General features: G+C 38.9%; 3 protein-coding genes across 3 annotated transcripts; 1 reads left to right on the top strand and 2 right to left on the bottom strand.

The window, feature by feature from the left end:
* Window positions 1-666: 666 nt before the first annotated feature.
* Window positions 667-2,414, bottom strand: LOC121743309 (60S ribosomal protein L14-2-like). The gene is made up of 4 exons (XM_042136577.1): window positions 2,271-2,414; window positions 2,102-2,203; window positions 1,119-1,361; window positions 667-987 (listed from the first exon to the last, which is right to left on the bottom strand). Exons 1-4 carry the CDS (start codon window positions 2,358-2,360, stop codon window positions 931-933), a joined length of 492 nt encoding a protein of 163 aa, XP_041992511.1. The 5' UTR covers window positions 2,361-2,414; the 3' UTR covers window positions 667-930.
* A 10,558-nt stretch (window positions 2,415-12,972) lies between these two features.
* Window positions 12,973-14,196, top strand: LOC121745960 (CRIB domain-containing protein RIC5-like). The gene is made up of 3 exons (XM_042139908.1): window positions 12,973-13,127; window positions 13,206-13,343; window positions 13,982-14,196. Exons 1-3 carry the CDS (start codon window positions 13,070-13,072, stop codon window positions 14,194-14,196), a joined length of 411 nt encoding a protein of 136 aa, XP_041995842.1. The 5' UTR covers window positions 12,973-13,069.
* Window positions 14,197-21,517: 7,321 nt separating this feature from the next.
* On the bottom strand, window positions 21,518-24,859 carry LOC121743498 (protein NRT1/ PTR FAMILY 5.2-like). Its single transcript, XM_042136806.1, has 4 exons — window positions 24,702-24,859; window positions 23,753-23,970; window positions 23,108-23,679; window positions 21,518-22,485 (listed from the first exon to the last, which is right to left on the bottom strand). The coding sequence occupies exons 1-4, from the start codon at window positions 24,820-24,822 to the stop codon at window positions 21,645-21,647; spliced, it is 1,752 nt and encodes a 583-aa protein (XP_041992740.1). The 5' UTR covers window positions 24,823-24,859; the 3' UTR covers window positions 21,518-21,644.
* Window positions 24,860-24,919: the final 60 nt, after the last annotated feature.

Genomic DNA, 24,919 nt, shown 5'->3' with positions numbered 1-24,919 from the left:
TCTTTCTCTCTGCAATGTTTATCACCGCCACCGTAGCGCTCTCTGGCCTCTGCTGTGAATCGACTCCACGTACCCAGCATCGTGATCGGTCTCGTCTTCATTCGTTCTCTCGGCAGGAGTCGGCGGACGGAGACGTCAAGGCCATCCCGTCGACACTATGACACTCCCGAAATTCCAGCTATGACAACAAAATGAAGTGATATCCTAATTGAATGGTCTAATAAACTATTTGAATGAAGTATATGTAGACATGAACTAAAAAACATTTCCCAATGAAGTAATAACGTAGTTGAATAAAGTAATAAATCTACCGAAATGAATTGTATATTTAAAAGTGAATAAAGTAAATACCTAGTTCAATGAATGCAAATGAAGTATGCATTGAATCATTTCAAAACCTACGGAAAATAAGTAAAAACATACTATAATTTCAAAGTGTTACGTACCAGAAAGAATTAATACCCCTATAAGAATGAAGTAAAATGGACTTATAATAAAGACCAACATATCATTGGTTCGACATTAATCACAACTCGTTCATTACATATTAAAACATCTACAGCATTATAAGATTAAATGTACAATATTATAGTACTTTGTACCATTATCAAGCAAAAGAATATTTAAATTATCTTCATTTCCCAGAAAAATTTGACATTGCAAGAATATTATAATACTCCACTTTGTACCATTTTCAAGCAGCTGCACGCTCGGTTTCAGTAAATATAATTGTGCCAAATCTAAACAAAGATCACAACGAAATTTAAGAATTTTGTTAAAACAGCCAAAAAAATGGACAAGGTCCAAGTAAAAAAAATATGTCGGCCAAAGAAAATATGAAATACAAATCTAACTCTCTGGATTTCAATAACAAGGGCTGCATAAGAAACAAATACAGGTCTCAAAATCCTAAACCAAAATCTATAACACTCATGCAGGAATCTCTTTCTTAAGCTTGGCAAGCTCTTGTCGGACAACACCCGCTTTCTGTAAAGCAAAGAAGAAAGAAGTTCAGCCTATGAACGAGCATCAACGTATAAGTAGACAGGGCAATAATGTACTCGAGAGTAAGATACTAGCGGAGTAACAAGCATAAATTGCAGTAAGGGTACAGATACCTTGATCTTGGCCAACATAAGCTTAAATCTGTCAAAATCATTGAGTGCAGCCCTCCTGTTCTGAACAATCAACTTTTTTCCCCACGAGCTGCTTTCCCATTTCCCCTTAACATCAGCAGCCTCCATAGCAGCAACAAGAGTCTTCTTCTTTGGCACCCTCTTGATGTCAATCTTGATGTCTGTAAGAGAGAGCCTCTTGAAGTTCATCTGGCTTCTGACCATATCAGGGGAGTCAACAAGAGCCTGTACCATCAGAAAAAGGATTGTAAGATGAAATATGCATTCACTGAAATTTAATAAGATTCAATAAAACAAATCACTCATTAGAGGTAAAACAACAAGAATGACAAGATAATGACTACATTGTGTTGCTCGATTACTAAATCAACAAATGAAACCTAAATATTATTCCCTCCATCCCCAATTAATTGTTCACCTTTGCCATTTTTGTCCGTCCCCCGTTAATTATCTACTTTCACTTTTTACCATAAATGGTAAATAGACCGCACATTCCACTCACATTTTTTACTCCATAAGGTGAGTCGTATTCCTTTTTGGACATCTCAACTAAGTTGAGTCATATACTTTTTTAAAAAAAAACAAAACATCAAATCATTCTTACTATATTCCATTATTTGCTTTACTCTCTTTATCTATCCTATTTTATTCCTCTCTACTATTTTTCAACACAACTTGATCTCCATTGTTGATTGATCAAACTGGTGATAAGTGACAAACCTAAAACTCAACAACAAATTATGTAAACTGGTATTGCATAATCAGTAGAGTGAGACGTAGATAAATTAAATTAAAATACGGATACAAATGCAAACCAAAGGGAAAGAAAAATCTAATAATTAGAGAAGCCCCAAATCTAATAGTCTAAATTCAATACATATTCTTCTAAAGGAATATGAAGTATTCCAGAAACAAGGAATTAATTAACAAAATCGAAATGCAACACGTGAAATAGGGAAACGCACCCTGTTTTGGTCGATGACGTCGACGATGACGACGAGCTTGCCATAGTCCTTTCCGTAATTGACGAGGGCGACGCGGCCGATCTCGACGTACCTCTTGAAGGCCTGAGAGGATAGAAAGGAATAAGATTGTGATGAGAGAGGAAACGAGATAGAGGGAGAAGAAGCTTACCATTTCCTTATGCTGCTGCAAACAAGCGAAGAATGTGTGATTTGGGAGAAGAGGCGGATGAGAGGAAAAGCGAAGACTAGGGTTTTTCATTTTCACAGTATTGGGCTTTCGCCCAATATCAATTCTGCCTTTCTTTTTGGGCCTTTATTCTCAGTTCTGACCTTTATTCTCACCCTCGACCATTTTGGAGTCCACGTTTATGTTTGATAGCTATGTTACACTTAGATAATAAAACTTATCCGGGTTTAGTTATCTGTTTGGTAGTTATGTTATACATCTATATAAACCGTGTTTTATATCCGACTAGGACGAATTCCACTTAAAAGCCTATGTTTCAAGAAATAATGTAACTACTCATTTGCCTAAGTTACATATCTAGTCTACCTAGTTAGCTTTAGGAAAATACAATTTTACCCATCATTTTTATATATAGCTATATATATATATATACACACTATATTTTATACACATACATACATTAATTATATTTCAATATAACAAATAATAATTAATGTAATTAATGATGTGCAACAATATAATAAAACAAGAATTAAATTATATAATTGTTCGTATAATTAATGTACGATGAGAAATGCTAAGTTATGGTATGCTTGGGTATTTTTAATATAATAAAATCTACTATAAAAAAAAGTAACTAATGCGAACCATAGCACGAATCATGTCGTGCAAGAGTTACACCGACCCATGACGAGAGTGACGACCTGAAGACGGCAAGAGGGATAAGTACATTCCTAAGGAAGTTGTTCTTAGAGGAGGAAAATCGAGGCTTAGGCGACGAGAAGTTGAAGAATGTGATCGGAGTCGAGGCGCAGCCGCAAAGATGCAGCTAGAGAAGAGCCGAACAGAGCTAGCGGATGGCCAACTTCGATCCCTGACGAACATGGCACTCGCTAGGCGTGCTGAGGAATTCGACTGATCCGGCGGATCGCCAGCTCGGTGCCTTGACGAAGACGGCGACCCGCCAAAAGGCTAGGCATTTCTGGCGACATCTCCAGCCACTCGCCAACTTTGCACTTTGGCAAATATGGCAACTCGCCAGATCCCCACGGAAATTTGTAATACAAAGCTAGCGGCTCGCCGACTGTTCACACCTGGGAATATGGCGACTCGCCATCCGTGACTGGCTTTTTGAAAAGACTTGTATTTTACCGATTTTGAACCCTCTTTTTTACCCTAGTATAAATACTCAATCAGGGTTCTTGTGTTGGGCAGCTTTTGAACATTATTGAAGAACAAAGACTCAAATTCGAGCTCAATCTTTATCATTGAAGATTTATCCAAAATTCCTTGTGGTTGCACTTAATCTATTGTCGGGCTTGGATTATTTGTTAAGGTATGCTTACTAGTTCTTGTGTTGCTAGTTGCTGGAGCCATTAGGTTGTTGTTTGTGGAAGTAGTCATTGGGGTTCCTTTGTTGACCTAAATCATACTCCCTTCGTCCTATAAGAGTCTTATTTTGTCATTTCGGTCTGTCCCACAATAAGAGTCAGATTTCACTTTTACCAACTTATTCCACTCACATTTTGTTATAAAACTAATATATATATGTGAGACTCATATTCCACTAACTTATTCAACTCACTTTTCTTTACATTTCTTAAAACTCTTGTCATAACTAAATAGGCACTCTATTCCGAAACGGAGGGAGTAACACTTCTTACCTTCTTCTCTACCATCCTTTTTTATCGTTTCGATTCTTGTTTGGTTGTGTTGGGTTGTTGGTTACCTTTGCAAGAATAAATTCGGGCAAGCATATGTGTGTTGAATCATTAACCTAAATTAATGAGATAGTTTTGACAATAGTAATTTTTATCTTTATTCGTAGCTTGTTGTACCAAACATCTAAATAGGATAGCTCACAATTATCCTTAGCTACCAAACACTCAATCAAGATAAATTAACTAATCGAAACTATGATAATTACCACTGTCTATTTGTATCATGTCTAGTTGAAACATAACATAGCTACCAAACGATGTCTTATTGTCAAGTCTATGATATCCTCCGTCCACGATTTAAAGTCATATTGTAACCTGACATGGATGTTAAAAATATAAAAATATTAGTGAAACGTAGATTTCACTTTTATATGTAAGTTTTACGCTCCATTCATTCTATCTCTCTTAACAATGAAACAGACTCAAACCATTCTCTAACATAGAAACCGAAAAGCATGCCTCTCTCCAAATTTCTCTCTATTTCACAAACCTTAACTCTGCAACTCACTCTCGTCGTCAAATCGCCACATCGTCTAACCATGACACTGTTGCTGGCTCTCTTAGTTGCTCTTTATACATGTATGTAGACTTGATATGCAGATGGATCTATCTGTCTTTATACATGTATGTAGATATTAACTCCAATATATTATGTTGTATGATACGATTACTCGTCACTCACAGTCTGAACAGTAGGACAAGGACGACGAGCTCGCTGGCTCGCCTCAAGAAGAACTAAAAAATTAGACCAACGAAGATGGGGAGGAAGATGCGCCTGACCAGAGGTCAACAAGGGTCGTCCGCAACGACAAAGGAGACCCCCCCAAAAGATTTGGGGATTATGTCCCGTGTTAATGATGCATTTTATTACCACTAAAATACTTCCACGTATACAAGGTAGATTTAGTATAGCTAAAAGTCTGTACCGCGACATCGAACACAGGGAATAAGATTGCAACTAATAATCATATACCAAGCGTCATTTACTATCTAGTGACACGGGGTTTTTGGTTTTAGATTTCTAAACCAGACATAAATAAATAAATTAATAAATAAAAGAAAGTGTAAAAACAAAATAATATACAAAGCAGGCTAAAGAATGTAGAGTTTTATATCCGACTACAACGACCTATTGATGATTAATCTCACAGAACCTTTACATTTACGTGTCTCTAGGATTATTAGGAAAGTCGCGATTTTAGGATAAGTCCTCTCTCGAGTGCACATATCCAATAGATTAGACTCTAACTATCAAGTCTCATTCCAATAGATTAGATTCTAACTCCTTAAGTTCCTAAGACTCATGCCCTCACAAAGGATCCCCTCTCTCGAGTGCAGATAAACATATGTGTTGTACTCGTTTCTTTTACCATGTAAAACTAGTTATCTCTCGATTAATCTAGGTAAACGGACATAGTTCTAAAGTTGGCCAGAAAAAGAACAATAAAAGCACAAGAACAAGCAAAACAATCCAAGATCTAGGAAAAGGTTCAATTCAATAAATCAAAACATGTTCATAATAATTTTCAAAAAAAATCTACAAATGATGTTTAACTACTCATAGACAAGTAGTAAAAACAATAATGAAAGTACTAGACATGAAAGAAATAGATAAAACCCAGGTTGAATCTTCAATCTCCAGTGTTCTCTTGCCTGGATCCGCAGAGCTCCGTTCCAATGGAAGAATGTGTAGAGAGGGAGAAGGATTGTGTTACGGGTCCTCCGTCGGCAAGGCTGAAGTAACGCGATGCACAACAGGAAGATGAGATTGACGCCGACACCAGCGTGCCAGAGGAAGAGCAGCGGGCGGAGCCGGTGCGGCGGGATAGGTCGGAGCGTCGTCAGTCGAAGCGACCGTCGCGCTATGGAGATTTTGTGTCTCGTTAAGTTGGAAGATATTATTTATTTTGAGTCATTTAATTATTGTAATTGCTTAGGATATTATATTTTTATTGAAATATTCGTTGAGCGCTCGTTAAGCTCCTTTTTGGATTTTCTTCGTTAATTCTTTCCCGGATCATAAGTCGAATCAACCCTAGGGTCCTTAGATATAAATACGTGTGTATTTTATTTCCCATCTCAAGAAATAAAAAATTTTCACACAGCTTTTCTCTTTCTTGTGCACAACGCACAAATCCTACTTTTCGACACCGAATTGATAGACGGGCAAGAGATCCCACGATGTTCGACGCAAATTCTATCGTTGAGGAACTTCTTCCTTAACAGATTGGAGGCTCTGAGATGACGACTATGAATTAGGTTAAGAGGTATTTATAGGTTGGGAAAAAGTTTATTTTTGATAATTTTCGTGGCCTTCAAGAAATGGGAGAGATTTGGGCAACAATTTATGTTCTTCCTTGAATTTCCGCCTAAATTTCTGTCAGCTTTAACTACACTGCGCAATGTTCGTAGAATTGTCATAACTTTCTCCACAGAACTCCGATTGAGACGTTCAAGGTATCCACGTGAAGCTATTTCAAAGAGGAAAATAATGATATGCATTAATCACTGATTGGACTCCAAAACTTCCGTGGAACTCGGATTGAACTGAGGCTGCTGCACCTTGGCCTTTTTGCACATTTTTCTGTCTTTTTCCATCATTTATCAACAAACATGCCAAAAATATCAAATGTATAACATATGCAAAACAAGAACATAATTTTCATGATTGACATTTAAAACGAGTCAAATCTAGTACTTAAAAATATGCAAACTCCGTATTTGTCAGTTAAGGGTATTTGTTTAATTAGGTTTCGTTTTATTTAATTAATGTTATTTAATTTAGAGTAGAGAGTTGAGTGTTTCATGAGCACCGTTAGGTTTTCTTTATGCGTTCTTTCCTGAATGTTAGGAAGCTCGAACTGCCCTATGATTAGGTTTTTTCTTTTATTATAAATAGGAGCATGGTCAACTAAACAACCATTCAACAAACATAATAAACAATGGATAACTTGTAGGTGGGACAAGAAATAATCGAGAAGAAATTTGCACAATTCGCCCGTTGTTGCAAGCAGGATCGACTTACGTCCCAGACGACTTCGACCTGGGAGCCCACCAACAGATATTAGAGTTCATAAATGAATATGCAAAGCACAACGCAACAAAAAAATTTATCTCATTGATTGATAAAAATAAATGAAAAGTTACAAGCAGTCTCGGAACATGATGTACAATATTGATGCATTTTTTATTAGCACTATAAATACTTGGAAGTATACATAGTAGAAATAGTATAGCTAAAGGTTAGTACCGGATATCGATCATGGAGAAAGCAAACACAAATTGTCTATCATCTACTAAAACTCAATTACTATTTGGAAAACCGGAAAATTGGATGATTTTTTAGAACGAATAACTTTGAAAAAAAAGAAACAACTAATTGCAAATAAATCATAGGGATAAAAGTATAGTGATAAAGGGAATTCCAGGGATGTGCTTTCACAATTATGGTTATACAAATTCCAACTACAACACCCTAGCACAGTTCTTACTTTGATAGAACGAGTCACCTAGCTTATGCTCATGCGATGCAAACGTTGATTACGAACATTAGGGTTGTCAATCCTAAATATGTAACTCCTAGAAGCTCCTAAGACCCTTATAAAGTCCTCACTCTCAATTAACAGTGTCGTTTTAAGGGAAGCTAATTGTAATGTCTATTAAGTGGATCTAACTCGCCAACCTTCTCTCACGGTTATGTAGCAAGTTATATTAAATCATCACCGAATGTGTCTGATAGGGCTCGTTACAAGCATGGTTTTATAGGGGTTTATTACACTAACCTGGGTGATAATGTGCGAAAAAGTGGTGAATTTAAGTGTGCAGGTGCTAAAAAGTGTTGAAGCGCTAGAATGCAGGAAAAAGTTGATCAACTCGGAAAAGAAGTAAAAAATGACCAAATCTGAAGACAAATTGATCAGTTGGAGACAAGCAATGAAGCCTGCCCAACCAGCAAGTTGATCAAGTGGAGTTCACCACATGAATGAGTTGATCAAGTGGAGTTCACCACATGAGATGACTAAGTTGATCAAGCAGAGTTCACCACATGAGATGACTGAGTTGATCAAGTGGAGTTCACCACATGAATGAGTTGATCAAGTGGAGTTCACCACATGAGATGACTAAGTTGATCAAGCAGAGTTCACCACATGAGATGACTGAGTTGATCAAGTGGAGTTCACCAAATGAGATGACTGAGTTGATCAAGTGGAGTTCACCACATAAGATTACTGGGTTGCAAGAGGAGCTCACCACATGAAGACGTATCTGCTGAATTATCCTCAATTACTGCAAAGGTAAAATGGTCAAATCGGACGAGAAGTTGCCTTAGGGTTAAAGTCGAAGCCGCCCTTTAAATAAAAGCTTTCCACGATGAAGTGACAGTGCTTGACGCTATCGTAGTTTAGGTAGGAAACTCTCATAGGCGCTTAACGCCACCGCTTTCTTAGCTTAGTTCTATGGTTTCGACAGAGGAATTGACAACTCCGGCGTCGGGATTACGTTTTATTTCATGTTTTCAAGACTTTAGTGTAGATTTACAGTGTGTTGGTCGTTTCAACGGTGGAATTGACGCCTCCATCTTAGAAGCTCCTTCACACCTTGCTTTCTAGTTAGATTAAACGGTTTCAACAGAAGAATTGACAACTCCGCCGTTGGATCTCGGTTTATTTCCAATTTTATGAAGCCTTGGTTTATTTTCATGTTGATGATGTTTCTGAAATGATTTCAAGCATTTCTTTGTTTCAAGTTGCCATTAGTTTATGATTTTTTTTCTTGCCCCGTCTCTGATATCAATTCCATGTTTTCCCCAAAGGTTTCAAAACACTCATGCTCATTTTATTTGGATTTAATTTAAGCTCTCAAACTCAAATTTTCATGTTTAAAGTTCAAGTTTCCCACTCTAGTGTTTAGGTCCATGTTCAAGTGCTTAAGGCGTGGTGGCTAACACCAACCCCGTGTCATAGAATCAATCTCGAGTAGGTCCCTAGACTCTGTGGTTTGACCCCTCTCTTGCCGCTTATACTTAGTAATATTTGTTGCAAAAGTGGAAAACTATAAATCTTGTTGAAGTAGGGACACGTGCCTACGACACACGTGCAAAACCCCTCTCTTCAGTGGCACTCAAACGTGAAGTATTACAGAATAACTTAAGGAAAAAACAAAGTAAGAACAAACGGATATTAAATAGAAATAGGAATTGTATAAAACAATAAAAGTTACTAACACATCCCTAGAATCCTATGAGTTTAGTTACACATGATTGAATAAGCTAAAAACATAGATTGAAGGGAAGACAATGAAAACATAAGAACTCAAGCAATAAAACCCAAAGGTTGAATCCTTGTAGCCTTGATGATCTTGAATTCTTCTTCAACTCATTGCACAATGAAGTACTCTAACTTATGAACTCTGGAAGTATTTTGCAAAGAGAGGAACTTCTTTTTTGTGAAGCTTTGGGGCTATTTATAGGGGAGAAATCGCCCCTTCTCAAATAATGAAAAGGATTGCAAAATATGGTAAATCTTGGAGAGAAAGTAGGGCAAATTCGTTCGCCGTTTTTTCCTGGCGGGCCGCTGCACCTTGGCCAGCAGTCGCCATGAGGTTATACGAGGCTTCTGACCTTTGGCTGGCGGTGGCTTCACTTGTTTCAGCGGTCGCCATCCATCATCTGGTAACTCTCTGGACTATCGGTAGTGGTCGCCACGCATCCTCCAGCGGTCGTTGGGCGTGTCTTGACTTCATGCACAACTTTACCGGAGCGGGCAGCTACTGGCTTAGCGGCCGTTGGGTGCCAGCGGTCGCCGACAATGTTGCGGCGGACCGCTGGACATGTAGAACAGCTCCAGATTTCTAACTTCGCGTTTTGGCTTCTTTTTTAGGCTCAAATATGCATATTTCTCACAAAACATGTCAAAAATACCAAAATATACAAAATATGCAAATAATGGACATATAATGCAACTTTGACATTAAAAACGGACCAAAAGATGTCCTTAGAACCGTACAAAATCCGAGTGTATCAAGAATACTAACTCTAACAATAAATTCGGTACTCATAATTGATGTAGGTGATTATGTGGAATAATTTTGGCTTTTTCGTCTTAGATTGCATGAAAAAATGCATTTAATTTTCGTAAAGGAAATAAATCCAGTAAATACAACAGATACAGATCTTACCATCTTTAAAGAATCATAGATAATTCGCTACGTGTTCACATGTCGTATCCGTAATTTCAAACTCCAATTCTTATATTTGCGTGGATAAAGCTTATCATAGATTATAGGACTTGATATATAAAGAGACAAAATTATGCCTTATATTATTTAGAGAATAAATTTCAATAGACATGGTTTTTGAATAATAAAATCTTTTCTTGAACTCCTCTTGAGGTTATTTTCAACTCGGGACTGTTGGACACGATTCAATGCAATAACAATATGAGCACTTCTATATATTAATTACCATTATTCTCGAGATCAGGTTTACTGGATTACAGAAAACCCACAACTATGGATATATCAAAGTAGTGTATAATTAATAACATTTGCTCAATGTTGTCTATAGAGATTAAAAAATAAAAATCACTTAAAACTTGTCTTTATACATATAGCCATAAAGAGTCGTTTAAATTTTAAATTCATTCATTGATATACCACACCAGTATTGTTAGTTTCCCTAGTCAAGAAGATTTTTGGACTAACATTGCAACCCTTCATGATAGGTGACCAGAGCTTATCTAGGTAGTGAGACTGTTTTTATTGTGCAAGGAACCGACTAAGTCACCTACTTTGATGACATTGTCCACAGTCTACAATGCAAAATACTTAGAATTATTTGCTTATATATGTAATTGTTTATAAAACATAACATATATCGTGTCAAAATAATTTTTCTCATTGATGGATAAAAATGGATGTAGAGTTATACAAAGAAACTCAAAACATATTTTATACTCCTTCTGTTCCGCAATAAGTGAGTCACGTTCTTTTTTGGGATGTCCCGTTATAAGTAAGCAATTTCCATTTTAAGCAAAAAAATCATCTCTCCTACTTTATTTCCACCTACTTTATTCTTTTTCCTCCTCTATTTTTTCCTCTCTCATACTTTATTCTCTCTAATTTAACTTTTTTAATATCAATTTCTTAATTCTTGTGCCAAAAGAAGTGGCTCGCTTATGGCGGAACGGAGGTAGTAGTATATAAACTCTAAGGCACACTATGCATCAAAAAAGTCTTCATTCTAGGTGTACTGACTAGAATTAAAGGACGTAAAGTGGCGGATCCAGGATTCGAAAATGGAGGGGGCCGAATATATGTTACTAGCTTGGTTTATGAAGTACATGACTATTTCTTTCGGTCTTCAGAACGACGTTGGAGGTAAACAGAGGGGGCGTACATGTCAATTTTACATCCTGATAAGGCCCCTCCCACCCCCAGATCCGCTAGTGGACGAAAATGGAACCACCTAGAAAAGCAAATGTTAGTAATTGACAAATGTGTCTTTAATTTAAGGGTACTTTTCTTTGAGCCCTAAATTTTGTCCATTTTCTTAATATTAAAGGAAGTAATTGTATCTCTAATTTTGTATCCTTATGATATGACTTTATTGTAACGTTAGTTAAGTTTTATATAGTACTGCCTCTGTCCATAAAGATAGACTAATTGGGGTTATTACAAGTTTTAATGCGTAATTGGTAAAGTAAAAGAGAAGAAAATAGTTGAAATAATGCAGTGGATGGTGAAAGTCATAAATGATAAAGTAAATGTAAAGGAGAAAATATTTTCTATAAATGAATATGGACTATTCCTATTAGACAAACGAAAAAGAAAATTGGCCCTAATTATATGAGAGATGGGGTCCAGGCCTGCTTAATCGGTTCTTCGATTCTCGGGTACCTGGAATCGGAACCGGAACTGACCGGGAACCGGTTTTCCGGTTCCGGTACCGGTTCTAATGTTCTCAAAAATTCCAGTTCCGGTTCTACCCGGAGCTGACCGGTTCTTACCCGGAACCGAATAATAAATCTATTTTAGATTTTATAAGATATTAATTAGTATCCAATTATCTTATAGGGGTTGTGTGTGTGTATATATCGTGTGTGTGTGTGTCTGTGTTGAGGGCTTGAGGTTGTGTGTCAGTGCATGGGGCTGTGTGTGTGTTTAAGATGTTGTGTTTGTGTGGTGATGCATGTGTTTAGGTGCATACTTGTTATATGTGTGTTGTGTGTTGATTTTGATTTTTAGGTGTTATACTTTTTAAGTATTTATTGAATTATTGTTTTTAGGTATTGGAATATTGGATGATGAATATTGTTATCTTGTTGATTTTTATTTTTATGTGTTTCTTTGAATTTTTCAGTATATATTGCTATATTTCTAGATGTTGAAATATTTAAAAAAATTAAAATTAAAACTACAAATCGGATCCGGTTCGTAACCGGAATCGGCCGGGTAAGAACCGGTTGGATCCGGTTCCGGTTCCGATTCTGGAATTCATGAAAATTGGTAACCGGGTACCCGGTAAAACCTGACAGGATAGAACCAGAACCGGCCGGTTAAGCAGGCCTAGATGGGGAGTTGTATTCATTAATAAGTCAATACATATCATGCAAGAGCTTAGAGTGAACATATTTGAGTGATTCAAAGGGCAATCATGCCTATACGGTAGAAAATAAAAGCGAAAAATATTGAATGCATGTAACAATATATTTATAAAAAGAAACTAAAAATGTAGCTTCAATATTGAAATAATGGTGTGAGAGGTTGAGAAGAAGAATAGGTTCAGCGGCATCCTAGTCAAAACCAACACATGTTCCAACCCAAAAATTCCTTGGTTTTCAAACGTGCATTAAAAACCAAGAATAGCATTCCATGCTTAAAACTCCAAAACATAATTGTAAATTCTTGAATATTTGCTTCTCGATCATAACATGAAAAAAAGTTAAAGACAAATTGGTTTTTAGTGCTGAAATTAAAAATTTGTTTATATATTTATATCGGTAGAGAAAAAAAAAAGAAAGATGTCATGATTGGCGTTTCTACGACACAAAATAAAGTAAGATGTCAACAAAGATGAAGGGCCTCTTCAAAGGGCTTAGATACATTTCTCAAATATTTGGTAAGAATTGCGATTAAATAAGAATGTGTTTTATGTATATAATTGGAAAAAATAATGCAATTTAATTTGTATGGGCAGATGATGAGCACCAAAAGGAACAACAAGACATTCAGATTGGGCTTCCCACAGATGTAAAGCATGTTTCTCATGTAGGGTATGATGAATCTAATTCTGAAAATTCCAAACCCACTAAAGACAATGCTGATGTCTCAGAAGGTTAGATTCTATCTAATCTAGCTCTTTTCCTTGTATTAAGGAATGTAATTTGTTGTGTGTGTGCGCACCAAACGGTAGAGATGTTAATGCCCGATACCAAAGGTTTCAAGTTCGAGGTCCTTCATGGCACGGCCTTTAAATTCAAATTTATTTACCCATAAAAAAGGAACGTAATTTGTTTTATTTCTATTTTATAATATGCATAAGTCAACAGAAGATATGAGAGATTATCCAAACAAGAATGCATCTAATACAGCCCAAATCTTGACCCTGAGCTTAGGTGATCTAATGGTCAATAATTGACCAAACACACATAAGTTTATTATTAATAAGTTTTAGATCATTTTACAAAATCTGGGTTTGATGTCATTTTTAGTTCATTTTAGGTTCATTATTAAAATGGCCTAAAAAGTACACTAACTTAAACATGCCCTTCTTATGATTTTTTTCTGCGTCTTTTATATTAAGGTCTAGTTTTGCATAGATCAAAACCCCAAAAGACATACGTATGTTGACATATTAATGACTTCGTTTGTTGACATAGTTTTCAGTTATCAATATAAGACAGTCGTAACATGACCCATGAGAACATAATTAATAAAAAGAAAGGAAAATGATATGGTTTTTGGTTTTGACAGATTCAAAGAGATCACATAAGGGAAAGAAATCCCAAGGAAAGGAGCATGGTACAAAACCGTCGCGGCACCGATCAACAGAAAACAATCCACTCGACGCTACCAAGAAAACGCGTCGGAAGAAGTCCGAAGCTAACGAACACAAGCGCTCCAAAAACAAATCCGTTGGCGGAGATGCGGATGGAGATGGAGATGGAGATGGAGATGCAGTTGAGTGAAGACTAAAATAGAGTGGGTTGTGATAATCTTGTTGTTTTCTTTTTCTTTTAAACTTGGGAGGATTTTCTATATTTTGGCTTAGATGAATCTCTTCAATAACTGATCATGTTGTACGAATCACATATGCGTTAACTGTTCTTGTCACAAATGCGTTCAAAATTAGAGATTATTTATTGACACATGACCATAAGAAAATTCCACAATATATAAAATATTCAGTCATTCTATTAACAATTGGTTTGAGGACTTGGTTGGTCTCCTTTTTACTTTTACACTATTACTGTGTCATCTGTTTTACATGTAATAATCATTACACAATTTTTGGTGATAAGTACTCTCCTTGTTTAACTTTATTATTTTTTTTCTTCTTCATATTATTCTAATCTATTGTATGAGCTCTGAGGTAAAAATTACCTGAAGCACCAAAAACTAGTATTTTGGGGCAACTGTTGTAGTGCATTTGGTTTGCATGTTATAGGTTCCGGCAAGAATTTTGTGTAAAGTGTGTGTATATTTTGTGTATAAAGTGTGTATAGTGTGTGCACAAATTCTTCAAATTCAATTTCATATCAATTACTTCAGTTTACCAAACATAAAATTTGGAATTGAATTAAAGTTCAGTCAATTCCATATAATTCTAATTCCAATTCCAATTCCAATTCCATGTACCAAACGAAGCCTTATATTTCTTGTTCCAGAAATACAATTCCTTGTTAAGAATCGATCACTTGGAGCTCTACTCAGCACACGCGCATTGAAATATGATAAAGTAATATGATGTGATATATAGTACATAAATAAAAATATTCCTCCGTCGACGATTTAAAGTCCCACTTTGACTCGGTGCGGGTTTAAAAAATATGAAGAGAAGTGAGTTGAAAAAGTTAATTAGATAGGTGTCTCACTTTATAAATTAGTTTTATACTAGAATGTGAGCGTAATAAGTTAGTGAAAAGTGAGTGTTATTTACCAAAAATAGAAAAGGTAAATGTGGATATTATTTTGTGGACCGACTAAAATGATAAATATGGATATTATTTCATGGACGGTGGGAGTATAATTCACACATCTATGTAATTTTCACTCTATGTAAGTTTCATTTCCTTTCACACCTCTATGTAATTTTCATTTCCTTGAAAGCCTTCTTGATTGCATAATATTGAAGCAGTAAGAGTCGATTAGATTCCTTAAAACGAAATCAAAATTATAAAAATCTATTCAAGCAAAATATTACTATATGAGACCTAATAAAAATAGTTAAAAATAACATTGCGTGGCCTATCCATATTGCGCGTTTAATATTCTGTCAATTCGTATAATCACTCCAAATATAGTAAAAAAATATCGACTTTCTAATATCGATGGCGGTCAACGAAGTCTGCTTTTGAAAATGACTTCTACATAGAAATAAAGATAAAAGCGACACCTACATTAATTGAACGTAAGATTTCCATTGAACTAGATAATTTCTCTTCTGTCAATCATTAGAGCATCAACAATAGCGCCTAGCGCACCGCCTAGCCGAGCGCCGGCGCTAGGCGGTGCGCTAGGCGAACTATTGCAGCCGCCTAGCCGATTTCGCGGAAAAAAACCGCCTAGCGCTCGGCGGTTCCGCGGCGCTAGGCGGTGCGCTAGGCGATCCGCTAGGCGCTATTGCAGAGTCCAGATCGCCTAGCGCACAGCCTAGCGCGAATTTTTAATTTTTTTTTGTTTCCGAAACACTATATATACGCGACTTGCCCGTCATTTTCATTCGCACCACTTGTATTAACGAGTACCCTCTCTATCTTAATTTTTGTACAAGATCAACACCTAGAAATGAGTAACGCCGGTGGTAGTGGTGGGGATGCTGAGGAGTACGAGCGTATAATGAACGAAGCGCTAGAGGCCTATACGAACCGTGAGATTGATCAATGGATACAGAGGGCCTTGCAGCCGGCGGTACCTCGACCTCGACCAGTGGTACACCGCCGAGCGGTGATTGATCGTGATCACGTAGCTGCACATCAGCGCCTATACGAAGACTACTTCGCACAGGAGCCGCGGTTCAACGCCAACCTTTTCAGGCGCCGTTTTAGGATGCGCAGGTCCCTGTTTATGCGTATTGTTAACGGATTGGAGCAACGATATCTGTATTTCCGCTTTAGGCACGATGCGGCTGGCAGACCCGGCCACACTCCTATTCAAAAGTGCACTGCGGCAATCCGGCAGTTGGCCTACTGAGGCGCTGCAGACATGTGGGACGAGTACCTCCACATCGGTGAGACGACTGCCCTGGAGTGTATGAAGTATTTCTGTCAGGGCGTGATTGAAATATTCGGTGATCAGTACCTTCGAAGCCCTACCACCGATGACTGCCGGGATTTGCTGCGGATGCACGGGGAACAGCATGGGTTCCCAGGGATGTTAGGCAGCATAGATTGTATGCATTGGGAGTGGAAGAACTGCCCCGCCGCCTGGAATGGGATGTACACTACCGGCTACTAGGGAAAGAATCCCACGATGATCCTCGAGGCCGTAGCTGATTACCGGCTGTGGATTTGGCATGCGTATTTTGGGATAGCTGGTTCGAACAACGACCTCAACGTCCTCAACTCGTCGCCACTTTTCAACGAGCAGTGTCAGGGTGTCGGTCCGGCCATCAGTTTTGTCGCCAACGACAACCGACATGATATGGGCTACTACTTGGCGGATGGGATATACCCTAGGTGGATCGTCTTTGTGAAGACGATCCGATGCCCAGGAGATGAGAAGAAGGCCTACTTTGCGGCAAGGCAGGAGTCGGCGCGCAAGGACGTGGAACGCGCATTTGGTGTGCTCCAGGCTCGATGGGCGGCAGTTAAGGGGCCAACGCGTTTGTGGCACGTCGACTGCATTGCTGATATAATGTACGCCTGTATAATCATGCACAACATGATTGTCGAAGATGAAGGTGGACAACTAACTGATTGAGCCAACGACGATAATGAAGCTGGTCCAAGCCATGACGTAGCCGCCCCTAACGTACGGAGTGGGGTACCCCACGATGAAGACGGCCGCCTCCAAGCACATGCCGACATGCGCCAAACGGAGGCTCATATTCGACTCCAAAAGGATTTAATTGAAGAGTTATGGGCGCGGAGGACTGCACGACGTTAGTTTTTTTTTAATTATGTAATTTTTTTTATTAATGTACTTTTTAAATTTTATTAATATTAGTGAATTTTCTCGTTTTTGTGGCGTAAATTTAATTCCGTATATTGTGTGATTGTTAATTATGTCATTTTATATAATTGTTATTAGTGATGTGGCTGGGCTATTTATGATGTGGCTAGGCTATGGCTGGGCTATTTATGATGTGGCAGGAGGATTTTTAGTGCTGATGATGTGGCAGTGGCTAGGCTATGGCTGGGCTATTGCTGGGCTATTCCTATTGTGGATGGCCTTATTCACACAGGCAATGCCGGTGATTTGACTTAGATATATGGAGGAAAAATGGATAAAGTATCAAGGAGAGGGGAGAAAAAGTAGATAAAATATGAGAGAGTTCTAATTTTAGAAAATGAATAATTTTAGTGGATATCTAAAAATGATAAAATAAGATTATTTTTCATGAATCGAGTGAATATATTCATTTCCTTGTGATTTACTTATTATCTTATTTGAAACTCATCCTAAAGTTGAGCAAAGATATCTCATAAACTCTAGCAATAAAGTACTTTATCGAACACCTTGGAATTAACTGGTTTCCCAGCCAACTAATATTCAGAAAGAACAAATGGTAGTTCGATAATTCATTATTGAATCCTCTTAGAGCATGCACAATAACCGGCGTCACCACCGCTACGCCGATTTTTCGCCCACGCCGGTTTGACGCCGAACCATTGGAACCGGCGTGGGCGAAATCGGCGTCAAAATCGGCGTCGCCATGCCGATTCCCGCGCTGACGCCGGTTCCGACGCCGATCCTCACGGGCGCCATTGTGCGTCCCGGATCGGCGCCAAACCGGCGTCGGATTTAAATTTTTTTTTTTTGTTTTTCGAACACACTATATATACGCGCGTTGAACCTCATTTTCATTCGCACCACTTGTTTTAACGAGTACTCTCTCTCTACCTTACTTTCTGTACAAGATCAATAACGAGCAATGGAGAACAACTACGAAGGTACTCCAGTTAATCCCGGGGGATGGTCTCAGACTCCCCCGCCTCCCGGTGTAGGGTCTCAGACGCCCCCGACTCCCGAGGCAGGGTCCCATACTTCCCCGGCTCCTGGGGGAGGTGGTTGGCCTCCGATGAGCGGGTACTACAACATGTACCCGTGGCAACATATGATTCCGGGGTGGGCACCCGGCATGCAGCACCCTATGCAGATGATGCCGGGGTGGGCACCCGGCATGCAGCCACCGGCGCAGCAGATGATGCCACCGGCGCAACAGATTATTCCCCCGGCGCAGGGGACGCACGGGGAGGGACAACGCCTATCGGCCGACTTTTGATTTTTCCACCGGTTCTTCGCACACATCGACCCCAACGGATGCACAGTATACGGAGACCTTCTCCTTAGCGGACTTGGGTTTTGATATTAACGAGGTTTCGGAAACTCTCATTCAAAGCCAGGGAGTAGGGCGGGGTAAGAAGAAGGGCAAGGCGAAGAAGGTCGGCGAGTCGTCGCAGCCCCAAGCCGAAATCCGGGGCCGGAGGAAGTGGACAGACGCGGAGAACGTTGCGGTTGCCAAGGCGTGGGTGAGTGTCTGCGACGATCCTCTGGTTTCGAACAACCAGAGGATCGTCAACTTGTGGGCAAAGATAGCCGCAGCCTACAGGGCATTTTGCCCTGAAGGGCGACCGTGCACCGGGGAGGAGGTCCGGAAGTGCTGGGACCGAATCAGGGCTGGCGTCTCTCGATTTTCGGGTTTGTACGCCAACGCCCTCCGCATGCAGACCAGTGGCCAAACAGAGGAAGACTGCAGGAGGATTGCGGAGAGAGCCTACCCCGATCCGGATAAGAAGTACTATGAGTTCACCTACTGGAACTGCTACGTTGTGCTCAACGAGTCGGAGAAATTCCGGGCAGGCGTCGACGCTGGCTGGCCGAAGAGGCAGAGACTGAACTATACCGGAGATTATAGCGGCAGCAGCGGTGGTTCGTCAGACCTCCCTGAGACGGCCCAGGAGGTCCCGACTCCTCGGTCGTTCGGTCGCCGACCTCGCCCGGTTGGGCAAAGGCGGGCGCAGCAGGTTGCGAGGGGGGGCACCCCGAGTTCCCAGGACGTCCATTCGGCATCCCCCCTCGGCAGGTCTACCGAGGAGCTCAAATTCTTCGCGCGTCAACAAACGCGCGCTCAAATGGTGAAGACCTTAGCCGACTTCCAAGCGGCGGTGGACCCCGAGGTGAAGGATTTTCTTCGTGTATTGCTCCAGAGCCAGCGTGAAGAATTGGAGGCGATGAGGAGGGACACCGGCGGGAATAGCCGCGGCGTAGGTGGTGACGGCGGCGGCGGCGACGACGGTGAAGAAGCGCTGGGCGACGACGGAGACGAGGACGGCGGCGATGAGTGATTTTGTTTTATTTTTTTAAATTAATGTACTTTTTAATTTTTGTACTTTTTTTATATTATTGTACTTTTTTTTTATAATTAATGTACTTTTTAAATTTTAATATTATTATTCTTATTTTCCGTATTTGTCTCGTAAATTAAATTCCGTATGTTGATACAAGTGTAAATTAAATTATATAATTGTTATTAGTGATGTGGAAAGGTAGTGTGAAGGCTATGTGAGGGCTATTTGATGTCCAGTTGATGTGGCAAGCTGATGTGGCAGGAGAATTGTAGTGCTGATGATGTGGCAGTGTGAAGGCTATTTGATGGCTATTTGACGTCCAGTGCTACTGGAGATGCTCTTATTGATAAAGTGAAAATAGATATGCACATGTTTAACATGTCATGTATTGGATTTTTTGAAATATTTATTGTTGCTTTGTTGACACAAAAAAATTTGTGTTGGAGGAAAACAAATCTCCGTCATTAATTTCGTAGCCATAAAATGTTTGTTACACTACTATTAAATTCTACCTCGCTACTTATAACACCCTGACTTTATCCATGTTTTTAATATTTTTCAAAAGGACGTCAAATTTTGAAGTCGAAGTATTTTTTTTTTGTTTAATCTTTATTTCTTTTCGAGACATAAAAGAGTTTTGGACAGAAGAATTTTGATTCTTTGTTTTAGCCAATTTACTTGAGAATCTTTACTCAAATTAATTATTTTCGAGTCCAAGGGGCTAATTCTTATTTAGCCCAAAAGCTAATTCTTTTTTAACTGAAGTGCCTAATTCTTTTTAATTAATACAAACACCCACTCTCTCTTGCCAATCAACCACATTAACTAATACTCTTTCTATCCCATTAAAAATAAAACATTTTTCTTTTTAGATTGTCCCATTAAAAATAAAACGTTTCCTAAAATAGAAACAACTCTATCTCTACTTTCTCATCTCTTTTACTTTACCCTCTCTTCATTAACTCACAAAACAACACTACATAAAATTTCATGCTGATTCTCAAATGTTTCATATTTAATGGGACGGATGGAGTAATTTTTATAATCTCATACTCCCTCCGTCCCAAGGAAGATGGCCCCTTCCTTGGGTGGCACGGGATTTTATGCACCTTAATTTTGTGTGTTAGTGGAGAGAGTAAAGTAAGAGAGAGAGAATAAAGTAGAGATAAAAATATTTTCATTTTTAGTAATGGGTCATCTTGATTGGGACAAACCAAAAAGGAAAGTTGGTTATCTTTAGTGGGACAAAGGGAGTATCAGTTATGAAATATATTATCTTAGCTGGGATGGAGGGAAATTTTCTAATTTATACCATTAATTTGGTTTTGGGGAAAATCGTGTATAATTTGGAAGCCAAAACATATTAGTCTAATCTTGTTTTTCTATGTCATACTCAATTGCTCTCAAATCTCTATTAACTTGACAATTGAGAAAATTATTAAATTTACTATAATGTAATTGACTATATTTGAAAACTACGAGGTTGATCAAAATTTAACCAAAGATAGTGGTTGTTTAACAATTTGCCTTCATCAATCATATGTAACTACAAATACTTACCCTCACTCTATCTCTCTCTCATTATATATTCTCATTTTTCATTTGGAATATCCAAATAAAACTTATATTCCACTAACATTTTCAACTCACTTTCTTGATATTTTTTAAAATTTGAGCCGATCAAGTAGTGATGACTAATGGCGGACGAAGGAAGTAATTATCTATATTTGACAAACGTAAGATTAATAAGAATTTGTCCAAATTCGATGTACTTTTTTAACAATTTGCTCTTACTTATAAGAAGTGAAATAAGCCTCCATATATAAACATGGAAGCACACAACAACGATTATATATCCGCCAAACCATCAATAGAAGTTTGATAACAGAAAGCCATAATCGAGATCAATCCGCGCCATGACCTTCTCCCGGTTCCCGGTCAGCCATGTCCGTGTTATAAACAAACAATCTCGCAACAACCAAGAAGAAAACAAAGTTAACAACACTGATCACAGCATAAAACGCATAGTAATAATCCAAATGCGACACATTGAGATTGTTCATGATCCATCCCTTCCCATTCCTCTTCGTCACATCAGCCACCGTCGAGAGAAGAAAGCTACTGAGGAAATATCCAATCCCCAAGCTGGTGGTGAAGTAGGCCGCGCCGAGGCTCTTCATCCCGTGGGGCGCCTGGTCGTAGAAGAACTCGATCTTCGCAACCTCCACGAAGTTATCTGCCACCCCCATCAGGGCGAACTGGGGTAGAAGGATGAAGATGGATAGAGGCACTATCTCGTCCTTCCCGGTGATTCCATTCCTGTGAGCAACGCTGAGGCGGTGCCTCTCGGCTAAGGAGGCCGTGGCCATGATGATTATGTGGAGGACGAGGCCGATCCCCATGCGCTGGAGGAGGGTTAGGCCCCTGGGGTTGTTGGTGTATTTTCGGATCAAGGGGACGAGGAGGCGGTCGTAGAGGACGATGGTGACCAGCATGAAGAGGGTGACGAAGGCGTTGAGGGAGGCCGGGGGGATCTTGAAGGAGCCGGGGCCGATGCCCCTCTCAAGTGTGGCGCCCTGCTTGATGAAGAGGGTTTGGGTTTGGGGGAGGAGTGTGCTGGGGATGAATGTTGCTACTAGGATTGGGATCATCTTCATCATTTGCTTTGTTTCTTCCACTTGAGTTACCGGGCACAACATCCACTTCGACTTGGGACCGCTCTGTACTGCAGCTTTGTCCAGAAACCTGCGTACCAGCTCGGATTAAAAGACTGGTTTTGACTCGCCACATATTTTAAGAAATTGTTTGACCTTAGAAAGAAAATGAGTGAAAAAATTACTCCCTAGCGTCCCTTAAATTTTGTCACGTTTTGACCGGACATGGGTTTTTTTAAGAAATGTAATGGAAAGTGGATTAAAAACATGAAATGTGGGCCCTACTTCTAAATACTCGGGTTTTAAATAGTAAACTTTGTAAATAACATGGGTTTTAATGTATAATTGGTAAAGTAATAAAGAAATGAGAAAAAGTAAGAGAAAGAGAGAAGGAAAAAAGATAGTGCAAGGAGTGTTAGTGGATTGTGGGGTCCAGGATGGTAAAACTAGTCTATTTTTTAGGGACGAATGGAGTATTAATTTTATACTAATAAATTGTGAGTGAGTATGCATTAGTGGAATATGAGGTTCACTATAAAAAAATGGTAAAGAAGTGAAATGTAACAAATTTTATGGGACAGATGGAATGAATATATGTGACAAATTTTCAGGGACGGATGGAGTTGTAAAATATGAGTATTACAAGTTACTGGAGTATGTGGTCCACTTACTAAAAATATATTCACGGACAGAGGGAGTATTGATTATCTGACCTTAGTGTAGATGTATGGTCCAATCTGAACTTGCCAGAACCCGAGTAGTGCTCCCTGGGGAGCTCATGGAGTTCTTTAGGTTCGTCGGGTACAACCACCCTCCACTTCCTCACGGTAGCCACAAGCACCTGGGCCATCCTGGTCAAGGGGCTACCGGAGGGGGGCTTATGTCTATAGAAGCGCGTCCCAACAATAAAGACCATGATCGATACTGCAAGCCCCACTGTTGGGAGGGCATAGCCAACGGTCCAACCCACGTTATCTTGGATGTAGACGAGGAATGTGTTGGAGAAGAGGGTGCCTAAGAAGATGCTAAACATCCACCAATTGAAGAAGGAGAGCTTTTGGAACCTCTCCTTAGGCTCATAGTCATCAAATTGATCAGCCCCCATGGTTGAGATATTAGGCTTGGTTCCACCAGTTCCTATTGCAATTATGTACAAGGCTAGGTAGAAGATCCCTATTTGGAGTGCTGAGGCCTTGTTGTCACAATCTTGCTCCTTCACCCCATCCCCACACGACGGGGGGTGTAAGGCCGATAACGAAACAGCCAGCGTTAACAATATCATACCCTGGTCATATTATGTAGAAACATCATCAACATCACAAAAATTTAAACAAATAAAATGAAAGGTTGTAGTCTACCATAAGGTAAATTGAGGAAGCTATCATGAAAGTCCAGTATCGACCAAGATAAGTGTCTGCGATGTATGCACCAATAAGGGGTGTCATCCAAACAGTGCCTATCCAGTTAGTCACATTGTTTGATGATTCTACAGTGCCTTCATGGAGCTTGTTTGTGAGATATATCACTAGATTTGATGCAATCCCATAGTAAGCCATCCTCTCAATAGCTTCATACCCTGCAACGTACAATTTAAGTCTATATATCAATATAGGGATATGATCAATTATTAACTAGTATTTGCCAATTGCTAACTACTACCAATTCCTAGTCATTAGATCTAAATGATCCAGTGGTATACGGTTGTGTCACATGGAAATTCATTTTATATTAATTAATTCGAAAAGGATTTTTAGTCATTTCTTATACATGGAAATTTTCATGATGTCAACACGGTATGGTAAAAATGTTAACTAAATTTGATTGACATATAACATGCATATATGATTGATATTATATGTACATGTGTTGACATGAGGATAACTGTCAAAAATACTCAAAATTCAAATAGAATTATCAAATTTATCATCAAAACATATGCAATTATGATCTTAATTACATTTAATTTGATACATGTTTTGTGAAAAAATATGTAAATCGAGATAGTTATATGTGTTCAAAGTTTTAAGATATTTATAAAAAGCTAGTTATAACTAACAAAATTCAATTTTCATTAATAATCTTGATTGACATTGGTAAATAGCTAGTTAGCATATCATATACTCTAATCGACAATGTTATAACTGCTAGTTGACATCGCGTGAAAATTGATCTTGACGTTTTATTTTCAAATCAGATGGACTAGATTTGGTAGTAGTTATCAATTTAAGATATAGTTAACAACCAAACATGACCCTATCAAAATATATATAGCCATAAAAATGTTATGGTGCAAAAATAAATTCTTACCAACAATGAAGTAGCAAGCCTTCCATTTTCCAGTCTTTGATCTAAGAACTGGTCTACCTTTGAGGTCGAAGGTACCATCTTGTGTATAATCCCCTTGTGCTTCCTCTTCCACCCTTGACATGAGAGAGAGAGAGAGAGAGAGAGAGAGAGAGAGAGAGGTGTTTCCTTTACAAATAATTAGGTTCTTATGAGAAAGAATGTCTATAATAATTATACAT

Source organism: Salvia splendens, chromosome 8 (genome assembly GCF_004379255.2).
Source record: "Salvia splendens isolate huo1 chromosome 8, SspV2, whole genome shotgun sequence".
Taxonomy (NCBI): Eukaryota; Viridiplantae; Streptophyta; class Magnoliopsida; order Lamiales; family Lamiaceae; genus Salvia; species Salvia splendens.
Note: the sequence above shows the minus strand (reverse complement) of the source record. Positions and strands in the feature narration are given on the sequence as shown.

Excerpts from the sequence above, each read along its gene's own strand:
- LOC121743309 (XM_042136577.1), bottom strand. The coding sequence starts at position 2,360 with ATGAAAAACCCTAGTCTTCGCTTTTCCTCTCATCCGCCTCTTCTCCCA. Across the intron at positions 2,204-2,270 it reads TGCAGCAGCATAAGGAAATG|GCCTTCAAGAGGTACGTCGA; the intron begins GTAAGCTTCTTC and ends CTATCCTCTCAG. Across the intron at positions 988-1,118 it reads TTATGTTGGCCAAGATCAAG|AAAGCGGGTGTTGTCCGACA; the intron begins GTATCTGTACCC and ends TTTGCTTTACAG.
- LOC121745960 (XM_042139908.1), top strand. The coding sequence starts at position 13,070 with ATGTCAACAAAGATGAAGGGCCTCTTCAAAGGGCTTAGATACATTTCT. Across the intron at positions 13,128-13,205 it reads ATACATTTCTCAAATATTTG|ATGATGAGCACCAAAAGGAA; the intron begins GTAAGAATTGCG and ends TTGTATGGGCAG. Across the intron at positions 13,344-13,981 it reads CAATGCTGATGTCTCAGAAG|ATTCAAAGAGATCACATAAG; the intron begins GTTAGATTCTAT and ends TGGTTTTGACAG.
- LOC121743498 (XM_042136806.1), bottom strand. The coding sequence starts at position 24,822 with ATGTCAAGGGTGGAAGAGGAAGCACAAGGGGATTATACACAAGATGGT. Across the intron at positions 23,971-24,701 it reads GGCTTGCTACTTCATTGTTG|GGTATGAAGCTATTGAGAGG; the intron begins GTAAGAATTTAT and ends TGTACGTTGCAG. Across the intron at positions 22,486-23,107 it reads GACCATACATCTACACTAAG|GTTTCTGGACAAAGCTGCAG; the intron begins GTCAGATAATCA and ends GCTGGTACGCAG.